Source organism: Centropristis striata, chromosome 8 (assembly GCF_030273125.1).
Source record: "Centropristis striata isolate RG_2023a ecotype Rhode Island chromosome 8, C.striata_1.0, whole genome shotgun sequence".
NCBI classification, from domain to species: Eukaryota; Metazoa; Chordata; class Actinopteri; order Perciformes; family Serranidae; genus Centropristis; species Centropristis striata.
This window is the reverse complement of record NC_081524.1, coordinates 33,838,869-33,863,805: the sequence shown is the minus strand read 5'-3', so window position 1 is coordinate 33,863,805 and position 24,937 is coordinate 33,838,869. Positions and strand designations below refer to the sequence as shown.

Genomic DNA, 24,937 nt, shown 5'->3' with positions numbered 1-24,937 from the left:
AAACCTGAAGAAATGTGAGCTGTGACTTGACAAATAGGTGCACAAAGCACAAAAGCCTGTGGTTGTTGAAAAGACTTTGTTTTTCCATTTTCTTCAGTCTGTTTCATGATAACTGTGGTCTTTTTGTTAATTTTTAAGAAATGTTATTTTACAGCAGTAGTTTCATACTTCTGTAAACTATTTGCAAACCAAAATGCAATGTACAGTAGATATGGATTATATTTTAGATTTACTGCACTTCAGACTGTTTGTAAATATGATCAATTAAACGAAGGAAAGGAAGTCACTGTGTGAGGTTTCTGTGTTTCTCCTCTTGTTGGCTATTTTGCACCCTCCTCCATGACTTCCCAAAACATCTGTTCAGATCTGCAGCACACACTGCATCCAATCTAAAATCCACAGAAGAGCCATGGATTTAATTAGAGAACATCTTCTACGACATTTCCAGCATATCCAAACCTCTTTGAAATACATGATATTCGTGTTTGAATAAAACAGGATGTTAAAGGTTTATCTGGAACAAAATGCATTAACAAATATGCCTTGTTTTGTCCAATTTATCACAGATATACACTTTATTCTACTGAATATTTTTATTTACAATGTCATGTTTCATTGCATGTCACATGATCACACATAGTTCATTACTTGGTGAGATGACAGATATTTTCCAAACATTGTACAAGCATCCTTAATTTCCATGTCTTTCTTAAATTATTTCTTGGTAACAAAGAAGGACTTCTATTTCCTCTACAGATGATTTACCATGCTGTAGGGTCAGGCAAAGGCAACAAGCATTTCTCTTGTGCTGTCACTGCATGTACAATAAAAACACACTTCAAAGTCTCAAAGCAGATATTGAGCATCATTCTATGACTTTATGACTATGCACACCCAAAGCTGAAGCCCTGCACTTTTATAAAGATCTTCCAGGTTTGTGTACAGGAGTTGACTGTGTGATCAGATGTTTTAATAATAACAGTAAGCTCATTGGTAAATGTAATGTGAATGCTGCTGATTGGAAAGGGAGGAAGGTCATTCTGGCCATCTGATTGAGAACAATTTGCAAATATACAGAACAGAAAAAATCCATTATAGTTATATACCACTCTTGCAGAGCAAACCAGTTTCATTACTCCACAGATTTAATTAAGAATGCAAAGACATTCAAGAGTAAATAAACCTGCCAGATGTCCATGTTTCCTGGGTGTGCAGGAGTCGGTGTTGGTTCTGGCCAGACCTTCATACTCTGCACCTTCACCTTCAAAAAATGGATGTTGTTTGGGTCTCACGTTGCTCATTACATGCTGGTCGGGAGTTTTTGTTTCCTGTTCTTTGATGGGATCCCCGTCCTCTCAAACTCCAGTTTCTCTTGGATGTACTCCTGCTTACACTGCTCAAAGAATGCAGGGTCCTTGTAGCTGGTGGAAGACAGAATGTACGGTATTTATTTAACAGATTTGATGTAGTCTTGCATGACTCACTTTGATTGTGGTTATATGGTTTTGAGATTGTTGAGATGATAGGCAACAGTTGAGTGTCAGCGAGGGTGGCTGAGAGACGGGGTGAGTCCTCGAACAAGATGTTTGCAGAATAACACGTGGTGAAATAACACACCTTACTGTGTGAGTGTTGCAGAGGAAATTGCAAAATACTCACTGTATCGTCAGACATTCCTTCAGTGCTGCATTCTCCTCTCGACACTTAAACACCATGAAGAAACCAGAGTCTTTGCAGCAGTGGTTGAAGGCTGGAGGGAGGTGGAGAAGGAAGGTGGCAGAGGAGAAAATTAAATTAACAGAAATAGAGGAAGTTCAACATGTGCAATAGCCCTGCACGTAAGTTTATAAACAGAACTCACTTCAAATCTATTCAAATTCTAACTTTATATAATTTGATCCTAACAGAAGCACAGAAAAGAACACAAGTAGCCACAAGAAAACCAAGATGGGCCTCATCTTAGCACTCCACCACAACAAGGAACCTGGTCATAGGTCACATTGCCAAGCCTCTTATCAACCTGAAACCCATGTTTCCTCATTCACACAAGGACTGAACTGAGCTGTACAGGCCGCAAAGTGGTTGTATCGGTGGTCGCACACTTTCCACATCGGCTCTATAACAGTCAGCCCACCACCTGCATATTTAAACATGGCTGTATCTCCAAGAATTAAATATAGGTTCCAATTCATCCTGTCTGTGACTGTCAGAGTGCAATCATTGCCTTCTAAGACCTTATCTTCTTTCAAATCTGAAGGTTTTTCAGCATCAATGTCTTTAAGCTGGTACACTCGTCGCTACACTGAGTGTCATCAACTGTTCATTGTGCTATTAAATAGATATGGCACGAAATGTCTGAAAAGTCATGCGGGGCTATTCATAAAAAATACGAGCTGTAGCCTCAGATGCCCAGGCCTAAAAAAACACTTTTCACACAACTGAAGCTGCTCCCAATTTTTGGAAACGACTCCTCCACCATGAAGCCAGTAGCAATTTCACTTATAGCCATGCCTGGGGTCATTGGGATAGGAGCCCAGGCCCAGAATTCTAGGATATGTTGCACTGAACCGTGTGTCAAAGCCCTCAACATAACCAAGTTACTGCAAGCAATCTGCATCAGCCCAGAAATGAATGACCTCCAGCGTACAGACAAGGGTTACAACAGCACTGCCTGGCCAACAGGTCTCCTTTATGCATTCCCTTTGATCCCCCTGATTGTGTCCACCCTTTGCGAAGCCGGGGTCAAAGGGTCCTCCTAGTGGCCATCATGACATTTGTGATGATGACAATCCTTGGTCCCAGTTGGACGAGAAGGATGGACATCCATCTCCGATTCTCCTTTACCTCTGGGTATGGCTATTGAGAGGGATCGGCCACTCTTAACTGACTTTAAGCCCTCAATTTGTGAGACCTTGCAGAGTGCAATGGCTGCTTCTACAAGGATCGCGTAAACTTTTGGGCTCAGTGTATTTTTTTATGTTAATTCGGCTTAGGCACTGAGGGAAAAAACCCTAGGCGCTGTGCCCAAGTCCAAGGAAATCCTGCCGTTTTCATGCCATTGTGTTGGCTAAAATGTTGGTGACATTCTTATGCTACGAAACTAGACTAAGAAAACAACAGGCAATATCATGATATATGCACGTGACCTTGATCATTTCTGCAGAGTTCAATAAGTCAATAACATAATTATTGTGACAGGCCAAATGACAATTTCCTCTGATCCATTCCAGTCATTGTCTCCTATACAGGCTGAAATGTGATGCAAAAGGGCTACACAATTGGAATACAATTTGTAAAACAAGGTGAGCACTAAATGTGCTGATCAACAACTGAAAAGTCCTACAACAAGGCAGCATTCAATGACACTGCACACTGGCTTCTGGTGTATTCCAGATTAAACATGCAGGGTCCTCATTGTAAACAAGGTGTTGAAGACTCAGTCCTCACCTTGTTAGCAAGCTCTTTCTCAAGGATGTAATTAAAAAACACTACCCTCCCATGTCCCTTTTTAAACAACTGACATCATAAATACCTTTATCAGTGGCATCAGTATGGTTATCACACAGACACTTTCATCAGGATGCAGATGTGAAAAAACCAACTGCAAAACCAATTTAGAGAAGCAGAACAGTGCGACTAATCTAATCAGTGAACGCCTCATCCCTGTCCCATGGTACTAATAGAGGCTGCAGACAGGGTTGCCTGTCTGATGGCAGCTACACCAAAGGCAAATCTATGAGGCTAGCTTTATGTCAGAAATGGCCCCTTCTAAAGAAAGGTGTGATACCACCTTCACTTTAGGCTGTTTTGCCATTTTTAAAGATGCAGAAGTGTTGCTTGGCAGTTAGTAGAAAGCAGAAGCTACTGGCTTGAACGTTGAGGCAGACTTGGACCTTTGGAGGAAGATAAAAGGTGTAAACCGCTAATGCATAATTAGTTCAAACAGATATTGAATGCCAGGGTTTAAATTAGACTTACGCATTAATAAAATTAATTAATTAAACAGGAACTTGCAGTCTTTCGGAAAATTACAATTTGTTTTTTTCTTCCCCATTTTGCATGCGGGAATCCAGACATAGGCCTAATGAACTCAGTTCACAGCCAAGTGGCTTTCTGCAAATGAATGCAAAAATATAACAGCACTCCATGTTAAAGTAGTTGCTCATTGTATATGTGGGTTGTTTAAATGGTTCATTCTGAAAGATGTGTGAGAACACTGACATGAATCATCAATGCATTAGGAAAAATCACGTCAGGTAAAACTACAGAGATGTTATTTACAGGTCAATAGTACTTGACATAATATACAACTGTCAGGTGTTTAGTGGCATATATGCGGAGACAGGTCACACAGGAAAACAACTTACTAGATTGTTTTTTTGTTGTTTTAACTTTTCTTTGTAAAACACAATCATAGACACACATGTGGGAGCCCAGTGCAGACACAAACATACAGAAAAAAATGAAAGGCGGTCATGGAGGTGTGAAAATGAGTGGGCCGAGAAGCTAGTGAATATGAGGGGGGTTTCCACTACCCACACAGCCACTGTCAGTCCTGTCACCTTAGGCTGCATGTGCACCGTCTCCCCCCGAGTGAGCAGTACACCTTGTTTTATGCAGGCTTTCATCAAATTTCACAAAACCACATTACCAAGGCATTATCAGGCTGATGTGTTGCTGCAGCAGACGGGGCATACGTTAGCAAAGCTGCAGACGGCATTTTCACGCAGTTGAAGTGGCAACTGGTGTCATGCCAACTGACCTGCTCCTAAATTCAGAGACATCAAACGGACTCAAGAAGCAACAAACACATTTGGTGTTGCAGATTCTGATCTTCAGGGGTTAAGCAAAAAGTCAAAGTTAAGCAAAAACTAAGAAGTTACCATTTGTCAAATGATTATAATGTTAAATGCTTTAAGAATCCATGTTTAGTTTGAGAGTGAAATTTTATTTTATGGCTGTGGTACATACATCATGGTCTGGAGTCATATTTTCTGGTAGACAGCCCATGTAAAAAAATATTAGTGATGATTAATTAAATCGGGCCAATTAATGCCATTTTTAGATAATCTAGATCAGCCAATGTCTGTGCAGCCTTGTCAGTGTGTCTGCTGTAAAAGTTCTCCAACACCAGGAAAGGCCACTACACTAACATTGTTTATTTTTGTTTTTATTTATTATCATTATTAGTTATGCAATATTTTTTTTTAATTGTTGAATTCTCTCTCTTAGAAATAAGGAGATGCTACTATTTGATGACAAATGCTGCTGTTAAGTATACTAAAATTATTTTTTATTCATAAGTTGTTTTTTGACCAAGTGTTTTGATTATCTATGGACATTTATTTAGTTGAGGGTTTTTTATTCATATTAAGTACACTGCAGACTGAGTGCTACTTAAGCAGGGTAAAATAAATGTTATTCTAAATTCCACTATTTTGTTAAATTTATTATATTGTTTGATATCGTTACTAAATATCGGCCGTTTGCTACCATGTTTGCTACCTATTGTGCATTTGCCATCAGAAAAAATTTGGTCAACCACTATTCACAATAGTGATGAATAGGCTGTTATAAGCAGACTTTGAGACAGATTTAGTGGACTCCAGACCGAAAGAAAGGTTAAACCATACATAGAAAACATTAATTAACCTTATTCTCATATCTAAAAATATTGTTTTTTGTAAGAACCTATTTGAATTTCTAAGCATTTTTTGTCTTATAGCCGTCCTAATTTCTCTGGAGGTAGAATGTAGACTACAAAACTGCACAAAACTAGTGGGTGGCAGTGTCCTATTGTGATGCTTAACTGTAATGAGAACTGTCATTCTTCAATGACACACTAAACCCACTGCTCATGCATGCTGAGGGTTGTTTTTTTTTTACTTTTTTAAATCTCATATTCTAGAAAATATATTTTCTACAATACATGAATTAAATACACCCCTTAAATTAAAAGGATTTACACAGAGAGACTTCATGGGCTTGATTTAAAAATGCATGTCTGATAAACCATTATGCATGAATCTATTAGGGGGTGAAATGAGTAACACAATGGATAGAAGAACAAGGAAAAAGAAGAATAGTGCTTTGTGGTCTGACCTTAACTACTGTAAATAGGGTGTCAGCATTTTGTTGTGTGTAAAATTGCATTTATAATACAGGATACACTCAGTTGCCACTTTATTAGGTCAATATAGCTAAAACCATTGCAGTATATTGCAACAGCCCAACCATATATCCTACCTTCATGAAGCTTAGACTGTTTTTTTTTTCTTTACGACTTCAGGTTTTGTTTTAGACAGGTGTTGCCTGTACTGCCTTATACTGAGAGGGGTTTATAATGCTTTCTCTACCCTTGTTGATACAATTGGCCTATTTTGACTTGTCATAGTAAGAAAAGCACAAGTGTTGTTGTTCCATTCAAATGTCCCAGTAAGTCATGACACAGTGTGACAGTGAGCCAGCAACAACAATATCAGGAACCTGAAACTGAGGCAGCTAAATAGAACTCAGCAGCTATTATTCATTTTATTATTTATATATGCTCTTCCTACAGTGACATGTCAAAATGTTTTACTTCATAATGTCAATATAATACAATTCTTATTTGACTAATAGCCAAAGGTTTTAATTGGAGATTAGTTTGTGTTTTTTCTCTTAGTTGTGTTATTCAGATCCCCAAATGTATGAAGTCATCGTAAAGTATCTCTGGGTCTTACTGAAAAAATATATTTTAAAAAAATTTAATGTTGAAGAAAAAATACATTTGTAAATATATCTGTTACGCCACTGGTGTGACTGCCATTGTTCAGTAATGATTATTACAAATTGATCACAGCAGGGAACGTACAGGTGTTAGTGATTTTGTCACTTCCAATTATCCATTCTGTATGCATGATACCAAGGACATGGAACTGCTTCACCCGGACTGAATGTTATCATAATTATTTCATATAATTAAAAACATCTTTGCTTTTACTGCCAGAACATGTAAAAATGTCTGCTATGAAAAAAAATATTCTCATAACTATTTCCATCTCTAAACACCACACTAATGGACAATATATTTATAGAGTTAAATAGTAATCACTGTAATTCATAATCCGTTCAAATAGAGTAATATGTGTGTGCTTATTTGGAGATTATCGAAACAAAAAAGACAAACCAACTTTAAACCAGCGAGAAAAAGGGGACAAGAAAGTGTGTCATGATGTCTGGTTTAAATGTAACCTACAAAACCTTCAGAAAGGGTTTTTAGGGAGTTTTGTTTATTGACTTTTGGAAAAGAAAAGAGGTGCTCTATCAGAGATACACACACCTTCAACTTTCTCAGCACATCGCTCCTTGGCTTTCTCCCTCATCATTTTGGGGATGAGGACATCTGTCTCCACATGCCTCAGTTGGACCTCCTCTGAGAAAACAGGCCAAACAGAAAGACATACACAGGTGAGCCATCTTAACCATGGTGAGAAGCAGTGTTAGTGCATGCCTCTTTTATGTTGGTTATCGTCACCCTGTTGAAATAATCGCCCATTTTTTTTCAAGTTTTGCAGGAAACACAAGAAACTTCACCAAAAGTGTAACATATGACATTTATTGATCATTTCACTCAAAAAGGATGTCTATTGGCATAGTAATAACACTGTGTGTAAATTCTGTAACTTAAGAGAAATAAATGACTTTTTTAACATGCCAATTTTTTTAACATGCCTTTGTGACAAGATATGGTAAAAGTTTATTTTGAAGGTGTCTACATAAGAGTCACACAAGCCTGTCAGAAACATGACATAACAAGTATCATGAGCATTAATATTACTTCAAAGTGTCATTAATGTTCATGACACATCCCATGTCATGTTTATGACACGCTCGTGTCACTCTTATGTAGACACCTTCAAAATAAAGTGTTACCATATCTTGCTTACGTCACAAAGGCATGTTCAAAAATTGCCTAAGTCACATTTTATTTGAACTTAGGCATAATAAATCCGCTTAAGTCACACACTTGACATAGGCCATTATCTTAAAGGGGTAAAATCACATGATCTGACCAACTGAGGATTTAGGCGGTTTTACCATAGGTGGCCGGCGTCATGAGGAGATGATTTAGGCAAAAAAAAAACAATTTTGATAAAAAAAATTACTTAGGCGATTATTTTAACAGTGTGACGTTATTAGATTGAATGCAGGCGATCGTTTATTGTATATAAAGCCAACCCTAAGACGACTATGGTCGATGGTGAACATATAACCTAGTGGAGAGACGGGAAACCATTAATCATTTCCCATATCGTAGAGATAGAGAGATATCAGATAGACAGACACCAGTTTACTTATGCTAGCTAACGTTAGCTACACGAGTACATAACAGTAGTCTTTCCTGAATGCACGAGGCTGAACAAAGCTGTTTAAAGAGCGAAGTAAATTGGATACGCAGTTAATATTATGTCATTAAACCCCGTCATCAATTTAAGAGTGCAGAAATGTTTAATACCTGTGCAAGTTGCTTCCATTGCCATTCTCAAAACATTACAACACTGAACCAATGTGACCTCTCTCACGTACGCTGAAAATACTTCCGCTGACGTAGTTCAGCGGCAAAAGAAACTACAAATCCCAGAGTCACACACGGAGTCCGCCCTGCGATATACCCCTGAATCTGTGAAATTTGTATTTAATTGCTTATGTCCTTGACATTTACGCTAATAAGACACCAGTAATATTAGAACCATTTTCCATTCAAAATTATTATTATTATTATTATTATTATTATTATTATTATTATTATTATTATTATTATTATTATTGTTGTTCTTGTTCTTGTTCATGTTCTTGTTCTTGCTCTTGTTCTTGTTCTTGTTGTTTTTTGTTCTTGTTGTTGTTGATAATGAAAGTAATCATTATTATTTAGAAAATAAATAAATAAATAATAATAATAATAATATATTATTAGTATGGTGTTATTTTTTATTTGTCCACTCGGGTCTCCAGGTTTTTTTAATAGTAGTAGCGTTGTAGTTAAATATGTAAATAAAATGGTGTCAGAGCCAAGTGTAAATTATGTGAAGACAAGGGCTTCCATTTATTATTCTATTACTTTCATTTACATTTTAAATTGATTACTGTAACATATTTGTATAAATCCCTTGCTAATGTCACATTTGATGCAATATATGTGCAAAAGCAGCAAAACTGTTTCAGACATACAGGCTGTAATTAATCAGACATACAAGCTGTGTGTCTGTATGTCCGTCACTGAAAAATTAGAAAGTATTCTAAATTATGTATATTAATTACTAAATGTCATAATAAAATATTCTTCTTTCATTCTTTTTTCACATGCAAAAGAAAATGAGCATGAGTGGAATGAAGCCATAAGAATGGGGAAAGAATACTCCGCTGAAAGTACATCAACATCCAACCACAATGTTTCTGAGCCTGCACTACAGACTGCATGTTGAGCACAGTAAGCCTGACCACAGTCACTTGTGTGGCGGACTGGCTGTCTAGATCCCATGCAAGGAGGCCCCACCTGTTCAGTCAAAGCGACAGGTACACACTCACAGACACACACACACACACACACACACACACACACACACACACACACACACACACACATACCTTGAAGCAAAAGACAAGCTTCACACATACTGTTAGAATATAGACTACAGTAACAAACAGACAAAAGCTACCCACCTCCACATTCAAACCACATATAAACACCCAGTGCGCCTTCACAACTCACACTCACCCACACACACTACCAGCAAAAGGGGATATTGTGAATGTCTTGCCTGTCTGCCTGAAGTTCTCACGGCTCTCTGACCATACAATGCTAAAGCTGCTACGTTTCATCTGCAAATCAAAGGACACAAAGAAAAAAAAACAATGATTTCTACAAGAAGAAAAAAAGATTCCTTTAGCAAACAGATACCACAGGCCATCACCTGTACGCACTGCTTGTGTTTTTTGTTTTTTTCCTGTATACCCCAGACTTAGACACATGCAGCAGATGGACACACACATCTCCAAGCCCAACCAAACACCTCCCAGACAGCACACTCTTCTGTTTCCATCCCTCCTGACACCAGGTGGGCATCTGCAGATTTTAATATCAGCAAATCTTTCCAAACTGCAGCACTAGCCAAGTTTCCACAGCAGAGCCAAGTGGAACACATGCGAATGATTGCACAACTATTGAACCAAATCTGAGAAAAATTATATTTTTATCTGTAAATGCTTGACAAAACATGAGCTTTATTTCATATGTTTCATCCTGCAAGTTATATGTCCCTTAAAAACAGAATCCACTGAAAATATTTGCCACTGTGTAAATATTTACTCATTATTGACAAACCAGTATTGTAAATTAGCAGAAATATGTTTAATATATGAGCAATATTTCGGTGATAAAATTAGTAAAATAACAAATGGATCTTAACATTAATGTCTAAGGTTAACAAGGGAATAAGTTGAAATGGAAATAATAACACACCATACACTTTTTTGGTTTACAAAAAAAGTAATAATTCAATGATGACAATTGCAAATACAAATTTATAATTTCAGCCAATTGGCATAAGCATGCTCAGCAATTAGGTTAGTTAAAGGGTTATGATGGTCCACTGCTTCTTGTGCACATTGTGTTCAATGTCTAAGTTTAAACATTTTTTATTTTTTTATCAGCAAACATGATCAAATCATTGCAGATTTTTGTATAATGAAAAACAGCATCATAACATCTCTTACTGAGTCCTTATAATTTTCTCTGACTGTGTTGCCTGCCTACTGAACTGCTGCAATGATCATCACTCAAAGACAACAAACCTTTTTCTTTCCTGATATTCTTATTTGAACATAGATTTAACAAAAATGTAAATAAACATTATATGTCTTATAACTGTAAGTATAAACAAGAGCCAGACTTTTTTTTTTTGATAAGCACTCACATGACAACAAAATTTACAATGCATGAAACAAAGGTGAAATGGTGAGAGCTATTTATTTTATTTTAATTTCTTAATTTAAATGGTCAGCAATTGACTGGTACGGAACATATAAAACTGATGTGTTTTTAGCTATCTTATCTTATTGGGGGTTTTTTCACAGTTGTCATTTTTAGAATTGGTTGACTATAATTTTTAAGTTAAATGATAATAATGTTAAATATACTTGATTGAAGTAATTTGTTGAAGAAAGAAGCCCTCTGAGTACCTTAGTATTGTCATACTGGTGCAAAATCACTGCACAATCCACATAAAAGGGTCTATTTTCATACCAGGTTAGAATTTGATTATATCTGCCGCCATATCTCAAAAATCCCATATCTGTCACAGGCTCTAATGTGAACACTTCTTGCGCATTTATAATTACAACGGTCAAACAGCTATCAGTTGGTTTTACTGAGTAATTGACTGACTTACAATGAAATTAAATCAATTACTGAATCATTTACAGATTATTGTTTTTTTTTCTGAAACATATTAGATCCTGGAATTTCTATTTCTGTAGAAATCTTAACAGTATTTGTAAAATTCCACTTCAGCAAAAATAAAAGACTATTAGAAGACTATTCATTTTGTGTCATGGAAAAGGAAAAAGTGTAAGGATTGTGCTTTTAAAGCAATATCTTAGTCTTTGAAATACTGTACAAGATGGGGAAGGAATCAGGTAAATGTCTTAGGAAGAGAGCAAGTAAGCATCAAGCCCAGTTGGCTCTATAGTGGAAACTGCTCACTACCCCAGGAATCGTGCTGGTTTATATGGCAGGGGCACGGGCTCCCAACACTGATCCAATATTACCCAAGCAGCAGGGCCCCATGAACCTGGCAGAAGGAGGTTAGCAAAGTTAAACCCTCTTACTACATGCCTCACTGCTCAGGGCCAACCACCAGCTCCTCCAACTGTCCACTGACGGCCACAAAACAGGGCCCCTGTCAGAGAATGTGAAAGGGTCATTGACACTGACACCTCTTGCATTTTTGAGTCTCAGAAAACCAGGTAATGATGTATGACTTATGTATATTATAAGTAAAGTAATGTAGAATCCACTTAAAAGTGAAGGAAAATTTGCTGCAGCAAGATTGATAATGTCTTTATTGAAAGAGGTACTAGAACAGATTTTAACTTGTACCGCAGAGGGGTATAGTATAACTAAAACTGAAACCTTACATTTGAGTGTAATGCCTGAACCAGACTGCGTTTAACTCAAAGCTCCTCTCCACACAGCCTCAGTGACAGGGAGGAGTGTTGTGCTGCCTCAGTCCCCACTCCTCCGTGTCTGAGACTTCCAAGACGTCGTACGGCCGGCAGATGGGGTGTAGAGATGAGATTTTAGAGAGTGTTTAAGCCCGAGCCACGGGAAGCCTCTTCAGGGTCGATGGAGAGCAGATAATCCAACGACTCGGGTGAGGGGATTACAAACCTACAGGCAGACCTCTGCTGTTGAGTCCTGCTGTGGGGCACCTTCCGCAGGTCACCCCTGTGAAATTTGGCAGTGGTATTTATTGTCAATGTCAACTAAGTGCATCTTGATGTTAGAATGAGTCACAGCTTGGAAGCTTCACCTCTTTTTGATGGCTTTTTGGTACTGATTTATCTGAAAGGTTGTAAATATTCTGATGAAATAGTGATGAGTTTGCTGGGGTGATGGTAAAGGCAAGCATGAGCATTTAATGTCTTCCAAAAATCCAACATTTTTACCATATGAGCGACCACTCTGCCTTCCTGTGCTCTCATAAAGCTCAGCTCTTTAACCAGAACTGACAGATGTCACAGAAGAAGAGTGATATTAAGACGGCTTTCTCCAGCTCAACCTATTGAAGTTTGATGCATTAATCTCACTGCTGTGTAGCAAATTAGATCAGCAGACACTTATAAGTAAAAAGTATAAAAGACAAATTCAACAATATGAGAGAAATAAAACAAATATTTCTGGGCAAAATTATTATATTATATATGTTATACAGTGGCAATGAAATAGATCAGAAATCCTTTTATTTATTTATTTTTGCTCTTTTGCTTTTTTGGTCATGTTGGCACCACCCAAGCCATGTCAGGATGCATTTCCTCTCAAGCAAGTGAAGGGGTCTGCCACTGTGCCACAATCTGCACCCGCTTCTCAGGCAGGCTAAACCCTTTGACACCACAGTTTTTAATTAAAATTACATTAGGAGTAATCAGCCGGAAGAGTTGGGGATGGAGGTCAGAGGCATCAAGGGAGGGTTGGATGAGTGGGGGTGCTTTGCATAGATGATAGAGGGAGAGAGTTTGACCCTAAACAAGTGATCTCTGCTGCCACGTTAGTAAAGATATTAATACTGTCATGTTAGCTTGTGGTTGTTTTGTTCTTTACTAGGGGGTGTGGTGGGTGGGGCAGGTTGAAGGGCCACCTAGGGTGCCCTTAAATGGAGGAAAAAAAAACATGATAAAGTGCTGTCGAGGGTGTCCTTCCGGTGGAGAAAACATTATAACGTGATAAAACCTCTAGATATCCCATCCAGTGGAAAATGAATTATATTTACCTTCTAGGGCACTATTCCAGTGGTGAAAATGTGACCATGTGCCCTCTAGAATGTATTTCCAAATGTGACCAGGTGCCCCCCAAGGTGCCCTTAAATAGAGAAAACAAGATAAAGTGATGTTGAGGGTGCCCTCAGTGGAGAAAACGTGATCAGGTGATCTCTAGATTTCCTTTCCAATGGAAAAAAACATTGTGAAGTGCCGTCTAGGTTACTATTACAGTGGTGAAAATGTTATTAAGTTCCCCCTAGAATGTATTTTCAATGGAGAAAACATGACCAAGTGCCCTCCAAGGTGCCCTTAAACAGAGAAAATGTAATAAAGTACCCTCTTGATTTCCCTTCAGGTGAAAAATTAATTAATTAATTAATTCATTTGCCTTAATCCAACATGGTCTCACAGAAATCTGTGAAATAGCCACGGATTTCGCTTAACTCAAAATCCGTGGAATAGCCACAGAATCGCTCAAATTTCCGTGAAACTGACACGGATTTCGCTACAATGCAAGTTAATGACAGTCATATCCCGTGGCTATACCAACATACAAAGTGATTATGTACATTCACTGAGTGAAGATTTAGAAAATAAAACATATATTTCTCGCTAGAAATGTGATCAAAATCCATTTTTATGCAGAAGTCAAAATATTGATTTTTCACTAAAAATGAGAGAACTGTCCGCCATGTTTTTTGTTCTGACCGCTGGGACCTTGAAAGTCACGTGACTTGGAACAAACCAATAGCCACGGGATATGACTGTCATTAACTTGCATTGTAGGGAAATCCGTGTCAGTTTCACGGAAATTTGAGCGATTCCGTGGCTCTTCGACGGATTTTGAGTTAAGCGAAATCCGTGGCTATTTCACGGATTTCTGTGAGACCAGGTTCCCTTAATCACTTATCCGCACTCGGGTGGGGGGGGGGCTGGAGCCGATCCCAGCTGACATTGGTCACCAGACTATCGCAGGGCTGACACATAGACAGTCACATTCTCATTCACACCTACGTGCAATTTAGAGTCACCAAATATACCTAAGTGCATGTTTTTGGACTGTGAGAACCCACGCTGACACTGGGAGAACATGCAAACTCCACAAAGAAGAGCCGCAGGCGGGAGGCGAACCTTTTATCATGCTTTGAGGCGAGAGCGCTAACCACTACACCTCCATGTAGCCCTCCGGTGAATAAAAACATTATAAAATGCTTTCTAGGGTACAATTCCAGTGGTGAAAATGTCATAAACGTCATGCCCTCTAGAATGCAATATCAGCGGAGAAAGCACCCTCTAAGGTGTCCTTCAATGGAGAAAACATAATGAATTGCTCTCTAGCGTGCCCTTTCAGTGGACAAAAGAAGATGAAGGGCCCTTACAGTGGAGAAAACTTTACAGCAGTACTGCTCCTCAGACAGCTTTAGACTGCCAGTAAAAAAGGACTACAGTACAGCAAGAAAATGGTAATGACACATTCTCTCAGTCTTTAGTTTAGCATGACAGCACTGCACATCATACATAAAAGTATGATTATATAGTTTAACTGGCCAACCGGCCACTAATTAGGAGAGAGAACAGTAACTATGAGATTACAATTGGATAACTTCCTCCAGTTGCTGCATTATTCTCCTGTCCTGTTCTGACATGCTCAGTGATTCAGTAAAATGTTAAATTAAGTTGTTGAAAGGATTTTTTTTTTTTTTAGAAGAGACACATCTGGCTTTCTCACTGCATCTGTAAAAGGGGAAGACCAAATGTTAATATGACTTCCTTCTTCTCAGAAACAGGAGAGGGCTGAAGAGAGAAGGCTACAAAGACCCCATTCGTTCTCACTTGAGGGGCTCTCGCCAAGATAATTATAAGCTTTATGAAAGTACACAGCAAAAAGTGGAAGAAACCCACCAAAAGAATGGATAGACAGGAGAAGAAAATTACTTTTCCCCTCTGCCTTCGCTTTATGCCCCCTTTAACAAGAGATGAGACAGCAATGGATGGAGGAGGCCTTCTTCAGGAGGCATCCCGGGGCTTTTGCGGCAAGGCAAACAGGAATGAGCATTCAGCCCTTCTTGTGTTTCTCCCATTCATTAAGCCAGCAAACCTTTGACCATTCTACAATGACCAGAGTTTTCCCTCATTACATGGTCCATCTTGATGAAAAGATGAAGAGGACTGAGATGAGGACAACAAGGAGAGCAGAAATGAAGACCACACCATTTGAATAGGGGTTTGGTATAGAATCCACTAGCACTAAACAACACCAAAGAGAACATCTTGTCTTTTGATCAAGTTTTTTCTCCATCTCTCTCCCCTTTCTCTGTCCTTTTTTCTAGAATATGATCCTCTCTGGGCTTCTGTACCCACATTGCCTACACCGCGCTGAGTGTCTGAATGCGGTTAATTATCTAAAAGGAAAAGTTTGTACCTGTTGAAAAGCTATCCTTGGTTGCTTGGCTTGTTAATGCCAACAAAAAGCAGCCATAGCGGACGGTCAGAGGACACCACATGCTGCGGGAGCCTTTCAGACATGTCCCTAATAAGAATGCATTGGTGAGAGCGCCTCTGAATGCACGCAGGGGAGAGGAAGATAGGTAGGAAGAAGAAAAGAAAAGAAAGGGGAAAAAACATCTTTTACCTCTCCATCTATAATTACTCCAAATGAAGAATAGGCTGAAGAAATGGCCGGGGAGACTTTCCATTATGACAGAAAAAAAAGCATAAAGTAGAGAAGGCAAAGCACAAGATCGATAGTTTTTTAATGGATAAAAGAGACGTTTTTATAACATCTCAGAAGTAACGACGTATGTGCATCAGAGTGTGTATGTGTGTGAGAGTGTGCTTATGTGGGTGTGCAAGTAAAATCACATTTGTGACTTATAAATGTACAAAAGCGCTGTGCAGATGCCATTATGCCTCCACTCTTATCAGTCCTGCAGCCAGTATGCTTCAGTATAGTCATGCTACAGTACAGCTGTCTGGATCTTTGCTTTTTGCATGCCGTGCTCCGAGAGCTTGGTGAATCGCCTTCACATTATGCAGACACATTCTTCTCTCTTTCCTCCTCTTCACCTCATCTGGTGACATTAATCTGGAAGACGCCTGCCTCCTCTTTCCTCTCTGTCAGTGTTAGGGAGAGATGTTGCTACCTGTGGGGCCGACAGTGATCTGTGTGCGCCTGTGACCCGCTGACCTCGCTGAAAGTGCCACCTTGTGCTGTTAAGAACTCTCTAAATGTTTTCACACTCTCACAGGGAGAGTCGTGTGTGGTAAAGCTTCGGCAAAGGTGAAGCTTGGCCAGCAGTGTTCTTCTTGTCAACAGGCCCCTCACACCTTAAAATAATATATTAATACACACAACACTCTGCACGCTTAGTTTTTCACCGGAAGGGAAATCAAGAGGGCACTTTATTACGTTTTCTCTGTTTAAGGGCACCTTGGAGGTTATGGTCATGTTTTCTCCATTGAAAATGCATTCTAGGGGGAACTTAATAACATTTTCACCACTGGAATAGTAACCTAGTGCACATGGTGTTGTACAGACCGTAAAAAATGACCTTTGTTACAATTTCAGTGTGTAATGTTCACAAAATTGTAGGATGAATCCAGCTCCAAGTTGATATTCATCAAATTTCTAATTGAATGTTCTATGGACTCTCTTTTTTTAATAAGTAGAGATCCATGCAGAAAGCCTATCTAATGAGATTACTCTATTTTCCTTTATTTGTGTAGTGTTCAAATAGGAGAAGAACAGAAATTACAGAGAGTCATTTAAAATGGCACATAAAATACATCTGGTAAACAAAGCTAAAAGCCGAGGATGTGTGTGGTGTCTTCAGCTTATTGTGAGGACTTTGTTACAGTCCGTTTCTTATGGCGGGGTACAGGTTGATGGTGCTTATCCTTCCTCAGCATGTTGTGGTACTGAAGGTCAGTCATGATTCTGGGAAGAATTCCTGACTTGTGGCTGGACCTGGAGCTTCCTCATCTCCTCATCTACCTCATCTTCCTGGGGAAGAATATGTGTTTTTGGCACTTAGAGAGTAGCAGCTCACGTTTGGTCTTTAAGGTGAGCTTGTGATTGACGGTAATGCTAAGGTATTTAAATCTTCATAGGTTTTGCTGGCATTTAGGTCTAGCAGTGGTGGAAAAATAATTCAGATCCCTTACTTCAGTAAAAGTACTAATACCATACGTTACTGTGAAATTACTCCACTACAAGTACAAGTCCTGCATCCAAAACTTTAGTTAACTAAAAGTGCAAAATACCAGCGTCAAAATATAAAAGTACTCTTTATGTTTTGTATATTCTAAATATATTATTAGAGTATCTGCATTGCTGCATTTATGTAAGCAGCATTACATTTTGTAAAAATAAATAAAATAGGGCTCATTTTTACTACCTAGCGTACTGTGAGGTTAAATATAAAAACAATGTCTAATCACTTTAAATTTATTATGTTTTTTATGTTTAATCTCAACCTGAAAAATAACTAAAGTTGGCAGCTAAATGTAATGGAGTAAAAAGTATAATATTTTCTGCAAAATGTAGTGGAGTAGAAATATAAAGCTGCATTAAATGATATACTTAGGTAAGGTAGAAGTACCCCAAAATTGTACTTAAGTACAGTTCCTGAATACATGTACTGTGGATGTCCTTACTGATGTGGTTGTTGGAGTTAGTGGTGTCAATAATATTTTTTGTAAATATGTACACAATCTGGCAAATTTTTCAGTTTGTATTACTCTGTCTTGAGTTCTTGGCTGTCTTTAACCTTTGATTGTTAAAATTGTTAAAAGCTTAACGTAAATTAATTAAATCAGGATTCATTAGCAAATTACAAATCACAATGTACGCTATCCAACATCAATCTTATAGGACATACATATTAAATAAAGCTGCCTAATTTGCTCAGCCTTTTTGCCACCATCAGAATATGAACACGCTTTTTTCTAAGTTTTATTTGTCTATGATCCTCTCTGAAGAGGTGACTAGCACTGAAGGTTTGCAAGCAATTGACAGTGCTTTTAGAGGATCAGTAGGTGTGTGTATGTCTATAACAAATTACACTAAAAATGGTGAAAAATACACTTCGCAAAAGATGATGCAAATCCGAACCCTATCTAAAAGCAGCATGTTTATTCAATATAGACTCGTTGATTCGACGCTCCGTGCATCCGTGTGTGTGTGTGTGTGTGTGTGTGTGTGTGAGAGAGAGAGAGAGAGAGAGAGAGAGAGAGAGAGAGAGACAAGAGTGGGGGTACGGAAGAACACAGGCCTCACACAGGGGATAGGTGCTAATATATACAGTGAGAAAAACTCAGTGCGAATGTGACAGCTGAGCAATAGGGTGGATACAGAGGAGTTGTGTTTTGTAGACAATAACAATCTATTTTACTATCAGTAGTGGTGTATATTTTCATAAGAATACCAATCCATGGTCTGAAATAAAGAAAATTGTTTTTATGCTTGCTCTGAAACTACTGTAGAGGGCTTGTTATTCATCTTTAAAATACTTTGCCATTTTTGAGTGCAGACCTACAGTATAATCATACTGTAGGAACACGTGAGGGTATAACAAAGAGCGAATAGTGATGTTTTTTTAAAGATTTTCCTATTTCATATTATCTTTCCATTCTTTCCTACATACTTCCTAGCGCTCTCAAAGTAACCATACCGAACCACACACACACACACACACACACACACACACACACACACACACACACACAGCCTACTCACACATGCACAGCACAGGGAGCTAGGAAGCAGCCTCTCAATTATCAACCTCTCTCCACTCCTCTCAACACCTCATGTTTCTCTGTTAATGACTGGATTAAAGCTCTGATTAAGATGTACTTAACCCATAAACAGCAGTCCCCATTCACATACTGTCAAAAAGCCAATTAAAGCAAGTCGGGACTTCAATTAAGACTGACAAAGGCCAGACAATATCAGAGGTTTTGTGGGTGAAGGGAAACGAGGACGGGTGTATCACCTTAATAAGTGTGTGTCTTTAGCTTCTGCAAAGAGGAGCAAAGATTTGGGGCAGGAGGGCATAAAAGTAGCATCATCAAATTCTGGGGTGATAACACTTTTTCTTTTTTTTTTATCAAGTGGGCTTATTAAAGTCTAAGACTGAAGTAAATGAGTAAAATTATTTTGTTTTAATTATTGGAACATATTCACAGTTTAATCTTCACTATATGCCAGTTTTATTAACTCATTACACTAATTTGGATTTAAAAGGACAGTTCATCCCCAAATCTTGCATAGTGCTAATTATCTATCTAGATTGTACTTTTGTGTGTGTGAGTTGTCTGTAGAGATGTCTGCCTTCTCTCTAATATAATTGAACTATATAGCACTTGGCTTTAGGTGCTCAAAGAACCAAAAAACAAAAAATATGTATTTTGAACAGTCCCTTTAAATTGTCTGTATGGTTATATTCTTTATTCTTTTTAATTTAACAATAACCTCTAATGCCAGATTTGTAGGTTTTTTTTTATTTTATTTTGTTTTTTTCCCCATCAAGATACTGAAGACTGTGTCTTCTGAAAGATAACAAAATCCTAAATTTGCATTTACAAAGAAGAAAATTATCAGGGCAAAGATGATTCAAGGTAAATGCAAAAGCTCCAAAAACCATCCAGACATAATTATGTCTGTTTACCTGCTTAGTTTTGATCTTTTGTGGTGGTAAACAAGGAATTCTAAGTCACAGGGACTGTTGCCTCTCCAGCAGTTACCAATTCAGACGGGCATTTTTACTTACAAACTTCTAAACAAAGCCGATTAATTAACTCTCAGGCTTATACCTCTGAACCATAAAGAGCTTACAAATTACCTTGGGGGAAGTGATTACAACCATGGAAAACAATAAATCAATCAATGAATCTAATGAAGCCTGCGTGCCGTCGCTGGCATTTCGCTCTTACTCTCAGTCATCTGTGGAATAACAATGGGAAAGAGGGGGATCATAGTTAAATTGTTAATCATAATGTGATACCAGAGTCAGCAGATTCCCCATATGAGAAAAACATGCTCAGGGTCCTGCCTATTGGCTCCAGGAGAGGACATAATGCAGAAAATATTCTTTCCACCCCACTGGAGAGAGGGACACTCTTCTAAACAATACAGACAATGTATTTGTTCTTTTGTTACTGCTTGGTAATTGTAATGATGCTTTGTTACTGCTGGGTCAACATGATCTGTGAGAGAAAAAGCATATTCAGAGCCAAGAGTAATGCGAGAGTTTGCACGTTGCAGTGATTGAGACACAAACAATTTGTTTTCATTAAAACTTGTCTTCATATACTGTATTATTTATAAAGATTATAACAACTCCACGCGTGAAAAGTGTAGCCAATGCAGAAGTGCCTTGAACCTGCATTCCTTGTAATGGCCAGCAGGGGACGACTCCACTGGCTCCAAAAAGAATTCATATGAAAGTTAGTAGGAAAATTACTTTTCCCTTGATTTATTACCTCAGTAAACATTTTCCTAAAAATGTTATAGTCTCAATTGCTAATTTGAAGTCTTCTTCAATAAAGAATGATGCCAATGTTGTAAATTACAGTTACATATTTTCTTCCTTGAACTTTGACCCTTTCACACCTGGGTTTGATGTAATTCCATTTAAGTTAACTGTAACATTTTGGTCGTATAAAAAATCTTGTTCAGTCATGGTTGGACATAAAGACACTCTAAACAGTCATCTCTTCGTTTTAGATAACATATGCCACTTGCTAACCAAGCTAGTTAATTAACACTAACATAGTGTCTTTCCAGCTCTGTTCTCTGCATGCAAATCAAGATGGTGTAAATGCCATATTGGAGGCTTAAAAACTGGAGTCCACAAACCAATGCGTGAGGTCATCCATTATTCTTATACAGTCTTTCATTGTAAAAAGGATGGGAGAGGTTGGAAACGTTGGTTGACTATAGACAGTATTGTCTTTATAAAACAGTGTGATGCTCAATTGAAGCCCGTAGCCATTTTTTCACAGGGAGGTCAGAGGTCATCAAGTATGTGATGGCTGCCTCAGCAGCACTTCAGCAGGGAGGATACTTGGCACTTGTCGGGTTGAAAATTGGTATATTGAACCACTTGGCAGCCCCCGTGCATTTGAAGCAGAGGAGTCAATAGAAAACGTATTATTACATCTGCAGTTGTTAAAAGCTTTTCTAAGGGTGTGTTCATATCACGAAGTATGGCCTTAAATGCTCTGAGGATCGGTTTGGTTTTTATCAAGGCTCATTACTGTGACCTGAGATTGAATTGTGCCTGTTTTGGTGGGGGCTTCTGACACTGGCAGATTGGTGGGCAGGAACCCTTAACAGTACAGATTGGGTGATAATGAGGAAGTGCTCTAAATGGGTCCTAATTGGTACTGGCCTAAGACTTTTGCAACTTCCCTTCAGAAAAGTGATTTTGGGAGTCATGGGTCTTGGCTGAGGAAAGCTTTCCGAGGATGAATCTCTTGTGTGAAGTTGTGATCTGGGTGAACTGGCAGGGACAAGCTCAGATACTTGATCATCAGTGAAATAGTATGTTCTCTTGTAGAAAAGACTGAATATATTTCAAATACTTGTCAAGTTTGGAACCATCGCCTATAAAACCTGCCCTTCGTCTTTGCTGAACGCCAGCATGAGAGGTTTATCACTATGAAGTTGCTCAGGCAGTTGTTGCTCCAGTAGTGACTTACCATGTAGTCAATACTTCAGAATTCCAATGTGGTTCCTGTGTTACATCAAATTTTAAATCCAAAAATGTGAAGACAACTCACAAATACCTACAAGTTTACTGTAATTAACTTGATGCTGCTCTTTTAGTCAGATATCTCCTGAAAAACACATCCTTAATCTCAATGAGCCTAATTGGTTGATAAAGGTTAAACAAATAGGACTTCATCCACCTCCTGTATTTGCAAAGAGATATTCAGAGAGATAGCATTCTAGTATAAAGTCATGCAAAGAGGATCTCATTAGCAAATGCAAATGAGAAAACACCAAATCTTCACGGAGAGGCAGAAGTGTATCTCCATGGGATAGCTGGAACATGACAGCTCACCAACCGCCCCCACGCTGAGCACCAAATGTGATGGTCCGCTCCTGCTGCTACTCTTAACAGGATGTAGGACCGAACCATAAATGTAAGCATAGGGGGGGAGAAAAGGAAGTGGGTCACTAATGGCCTTCACCTTCTGCCATTGGAAGCCCTGCTGCAAAAGCTCTCAATGGTGACTTTTAGTTTGTGGAATAACTATCTCAGTGGTATTAGTTATGTCAGTTATTTTTCAAGTAATGTGATTGAAATGCACATTACTTTGCTTCATATTAAAAACATTATATTTCATACCAATCTAGAGTTGTTTTTATGGTGTTCAAATGTCAAACTCTTGTGTTTCTTAAGTGTGCATGAAAAAGTTTTGTTCTGACAAGGAAAACTTTGCACAAATAAAGTTTGTTCTTTATGCACTGGTAACTAATTAGCAAAAAGGAAGTAAAAAATGAGTTGTAAAAAAATGTAATTACAAATATTCATATATTGGCTGCAAGGTTTTCCAAAGAACTTGAAGAATCCTCTTTGTATGCAAATTACATCACAAAGAGGGAGAACATATTTCTGGTTTCCTGCATGATCTGTTAAGGCAGCTGATCAGCTAGGAGGGCAGAAAGCTGAGTTCACATTCAATTAAAGTGATAATTAATTAGGTCTGTAAGTTGTTGAGAGGGCATTTCCCAGGAAGTGAGAAAGGCAAACCCTCAGAGCCAATCAGAACTCGGGTCTGAGAGTGTGTCTGTCGTGACATCACAAGCTGCGGCGGGCAGAGTTCCTGGCATGGCTTTAGACCAACAGACCTTCTGCTGCCAGCGGGGCAGCAGTGGCCTAGGGCAGGGCAGCGATGGCCAGGTCACCAGCTTTTTCCTCCTGCCTGGCACGAGCACTGCGGGAGGGGTGGCCGGCAGGATGGCAAGATGTCAGAAACAGCCCTTTAGACGTGTCAAAAAGCAAGCACAGCTAGGGGAAGCTGCTCATCGAGCGTGACAGAAAGAGGAGAGAGGCCATTATACAGACAGGCTGCCCAATAAACACATGGGAAACAAACAGCATTATGTGATGTATAGTGGTGATTTTTTAAAGTCTGTTTTGTGCTGAGATAAGGAGATTTAAACTAGAAATGTTTTGTTTTCATCACCACAGAGAGCTATAGTAAATAAGCAATGATTTAATATCACTGGATGGAATTCTAACAAGGCAAATGCTGAAAAAAATGTTTTCTTAAAGTCACCCATATGTTTTAAGAAATATAAAAATGCATATCAGGCACACATACAATTATTTGTGTGTCTGATATCCAGGGCTTTAGTCAAAACCAGCTTAATAAAGTCCAAGTCAAGTCAAAGACCTGGTCCAGTAAAGTCTGAATCAAGACTAAGTCAAAAGGCTGTTAATACCAAGTCCAGAGCAATGTGAGTCCTGATCAAGACCTTAGAAGTCAATAGTGTTTTTCCAATCATAATATAGTAAAAGGATAGACAGAAATATCCAATCTTTAAACAGGTTTGATCTGTCTTCTAACATTACATTACATTACATGTCATTTAGCTGACGCTTTTGTCCAAAGCGACTTACAATAAGTGCATTCAACCTGAAGGTACTAGACATAGACCACAGGAATCAAGTAAGTACATAACTTTAAGAGCTAACTGTCATCGTTAAAGGAGTGCTATATGTTAAAGAAGAAAAGAAGAGAAATGTTTTTTTTTAACAACAAAACTTATCCAATGCATCACGCTGGTATCAGCCAATAGGAACCAGGAACAACTTGACTTGACTTTTCAATAGCCAAAGCCCAAGACAAAGAAAAATCAGTCCAAGCGAACTCAAGTGTAAGACTTCAAAAAAGTGGTCTCAAGACTGAGACCAGACTCAAGAACTACAGCCCTGCTGGTGTGTTTTTTCCCCACAAAAAAAGTTAAATTACCTTGTTAAAAATAAATTACATCTGGATCTGGATCTCCAATCCAGAATATATGTATATACAAATATTGTTTAAACTGGTAGACACAATACATCTACCATTTGACAATACACCCTCAGTGTTGTATTGTACATTGTATATTGCTTTTCTAGACAAAGCGACTGCTCAGAGTCCTTTTACACTACAGGTCAGCATTCACTGACATACTTCAGCATGTAGACTCATATGCCCCGGGATCAAACCACTGACTGCTCTGTCATCTGAGCCTCCTGGCCTCAAATTTCCACATCACACTTGCAAAGTTACACATTGGACCACGGTTGCTTCTAAACTTGTGATGACACAAAATCATGCTTCTGTATATGCCTTTTAAATTTAGATTTCCCCCTTGATGCAGATGAATGCGAAGCCTTCCAGTTTCAAAGTGCACATACAT

General features: G+C 38.5%; 1 protein-coding gene across 2 annotated transcripts; it reads right to left on the bottom strand.

Moving 5' to 3' along the window:
* Nucleotides 1–541: 541 nt before the first annotated feature.
* cmc1 (C-x(9)-C motif containing 1) lies at nucleotides 542–8,571 on the bottom strand. 2 transcript variants are annotated; one of them, XR_009394834.1, is made up of 5 exons: nucleotides 8,498–8,571; nucleotides 7,322–7,414; nucleotides 1,660–1,750; nucleotides 915–1,421; nucleotides 542–876 (listed from the first exon to the last, which is right to left on the bottom strand). XR_009394834.1 is itself a non-coding variant. In XM_059340139.1 (4 exons), the coding sequence occupies exons 1-4, from the start codon at nucleotides 8,520–8,522 to the stop codon at nucleotides 1,301–1,303; spliced, it is 330 nt and encodes a 109-aa protein (XP_059196122.1). In that variant the 5' UTR covers nucleotides 8,523–8,571; the 3' UTR covers nucleotides 542–1,300. The 2 variants fall into 2 exon arrangements, 1 of the variants encoding a protein (XP_059196122.1); XM_059340139.1 differs by having other exon boundaries at nucleotides 542–1,421.
* Nucleotides 8,572–24,937: the final 16,366 nt, after the last annotated feature.

Excerpts from the sequence above, each read along its gene's own strand:
- cmc1 (XM_059340139.1), bottom strand. The coding sequence starts at position 8,522 with ATGGCAATGGAAGCAACTTGCACAG. Across the intron at positions 7,415-8,497 it reads AATGGAAGCAACTTGCACAG|AGGAGGTCCAACTGAGGCAT; the intron begins GTATTAAACATT and ends CTGTTTTCTCAG. Across the intron at positions 1,422-1,659 it reads AAGGAATGTCTGACGATACA|CTACAAGGACCCTGCATTCT; the intron begins GTGAGTATTTTG and ends GTCTTCCACCAG.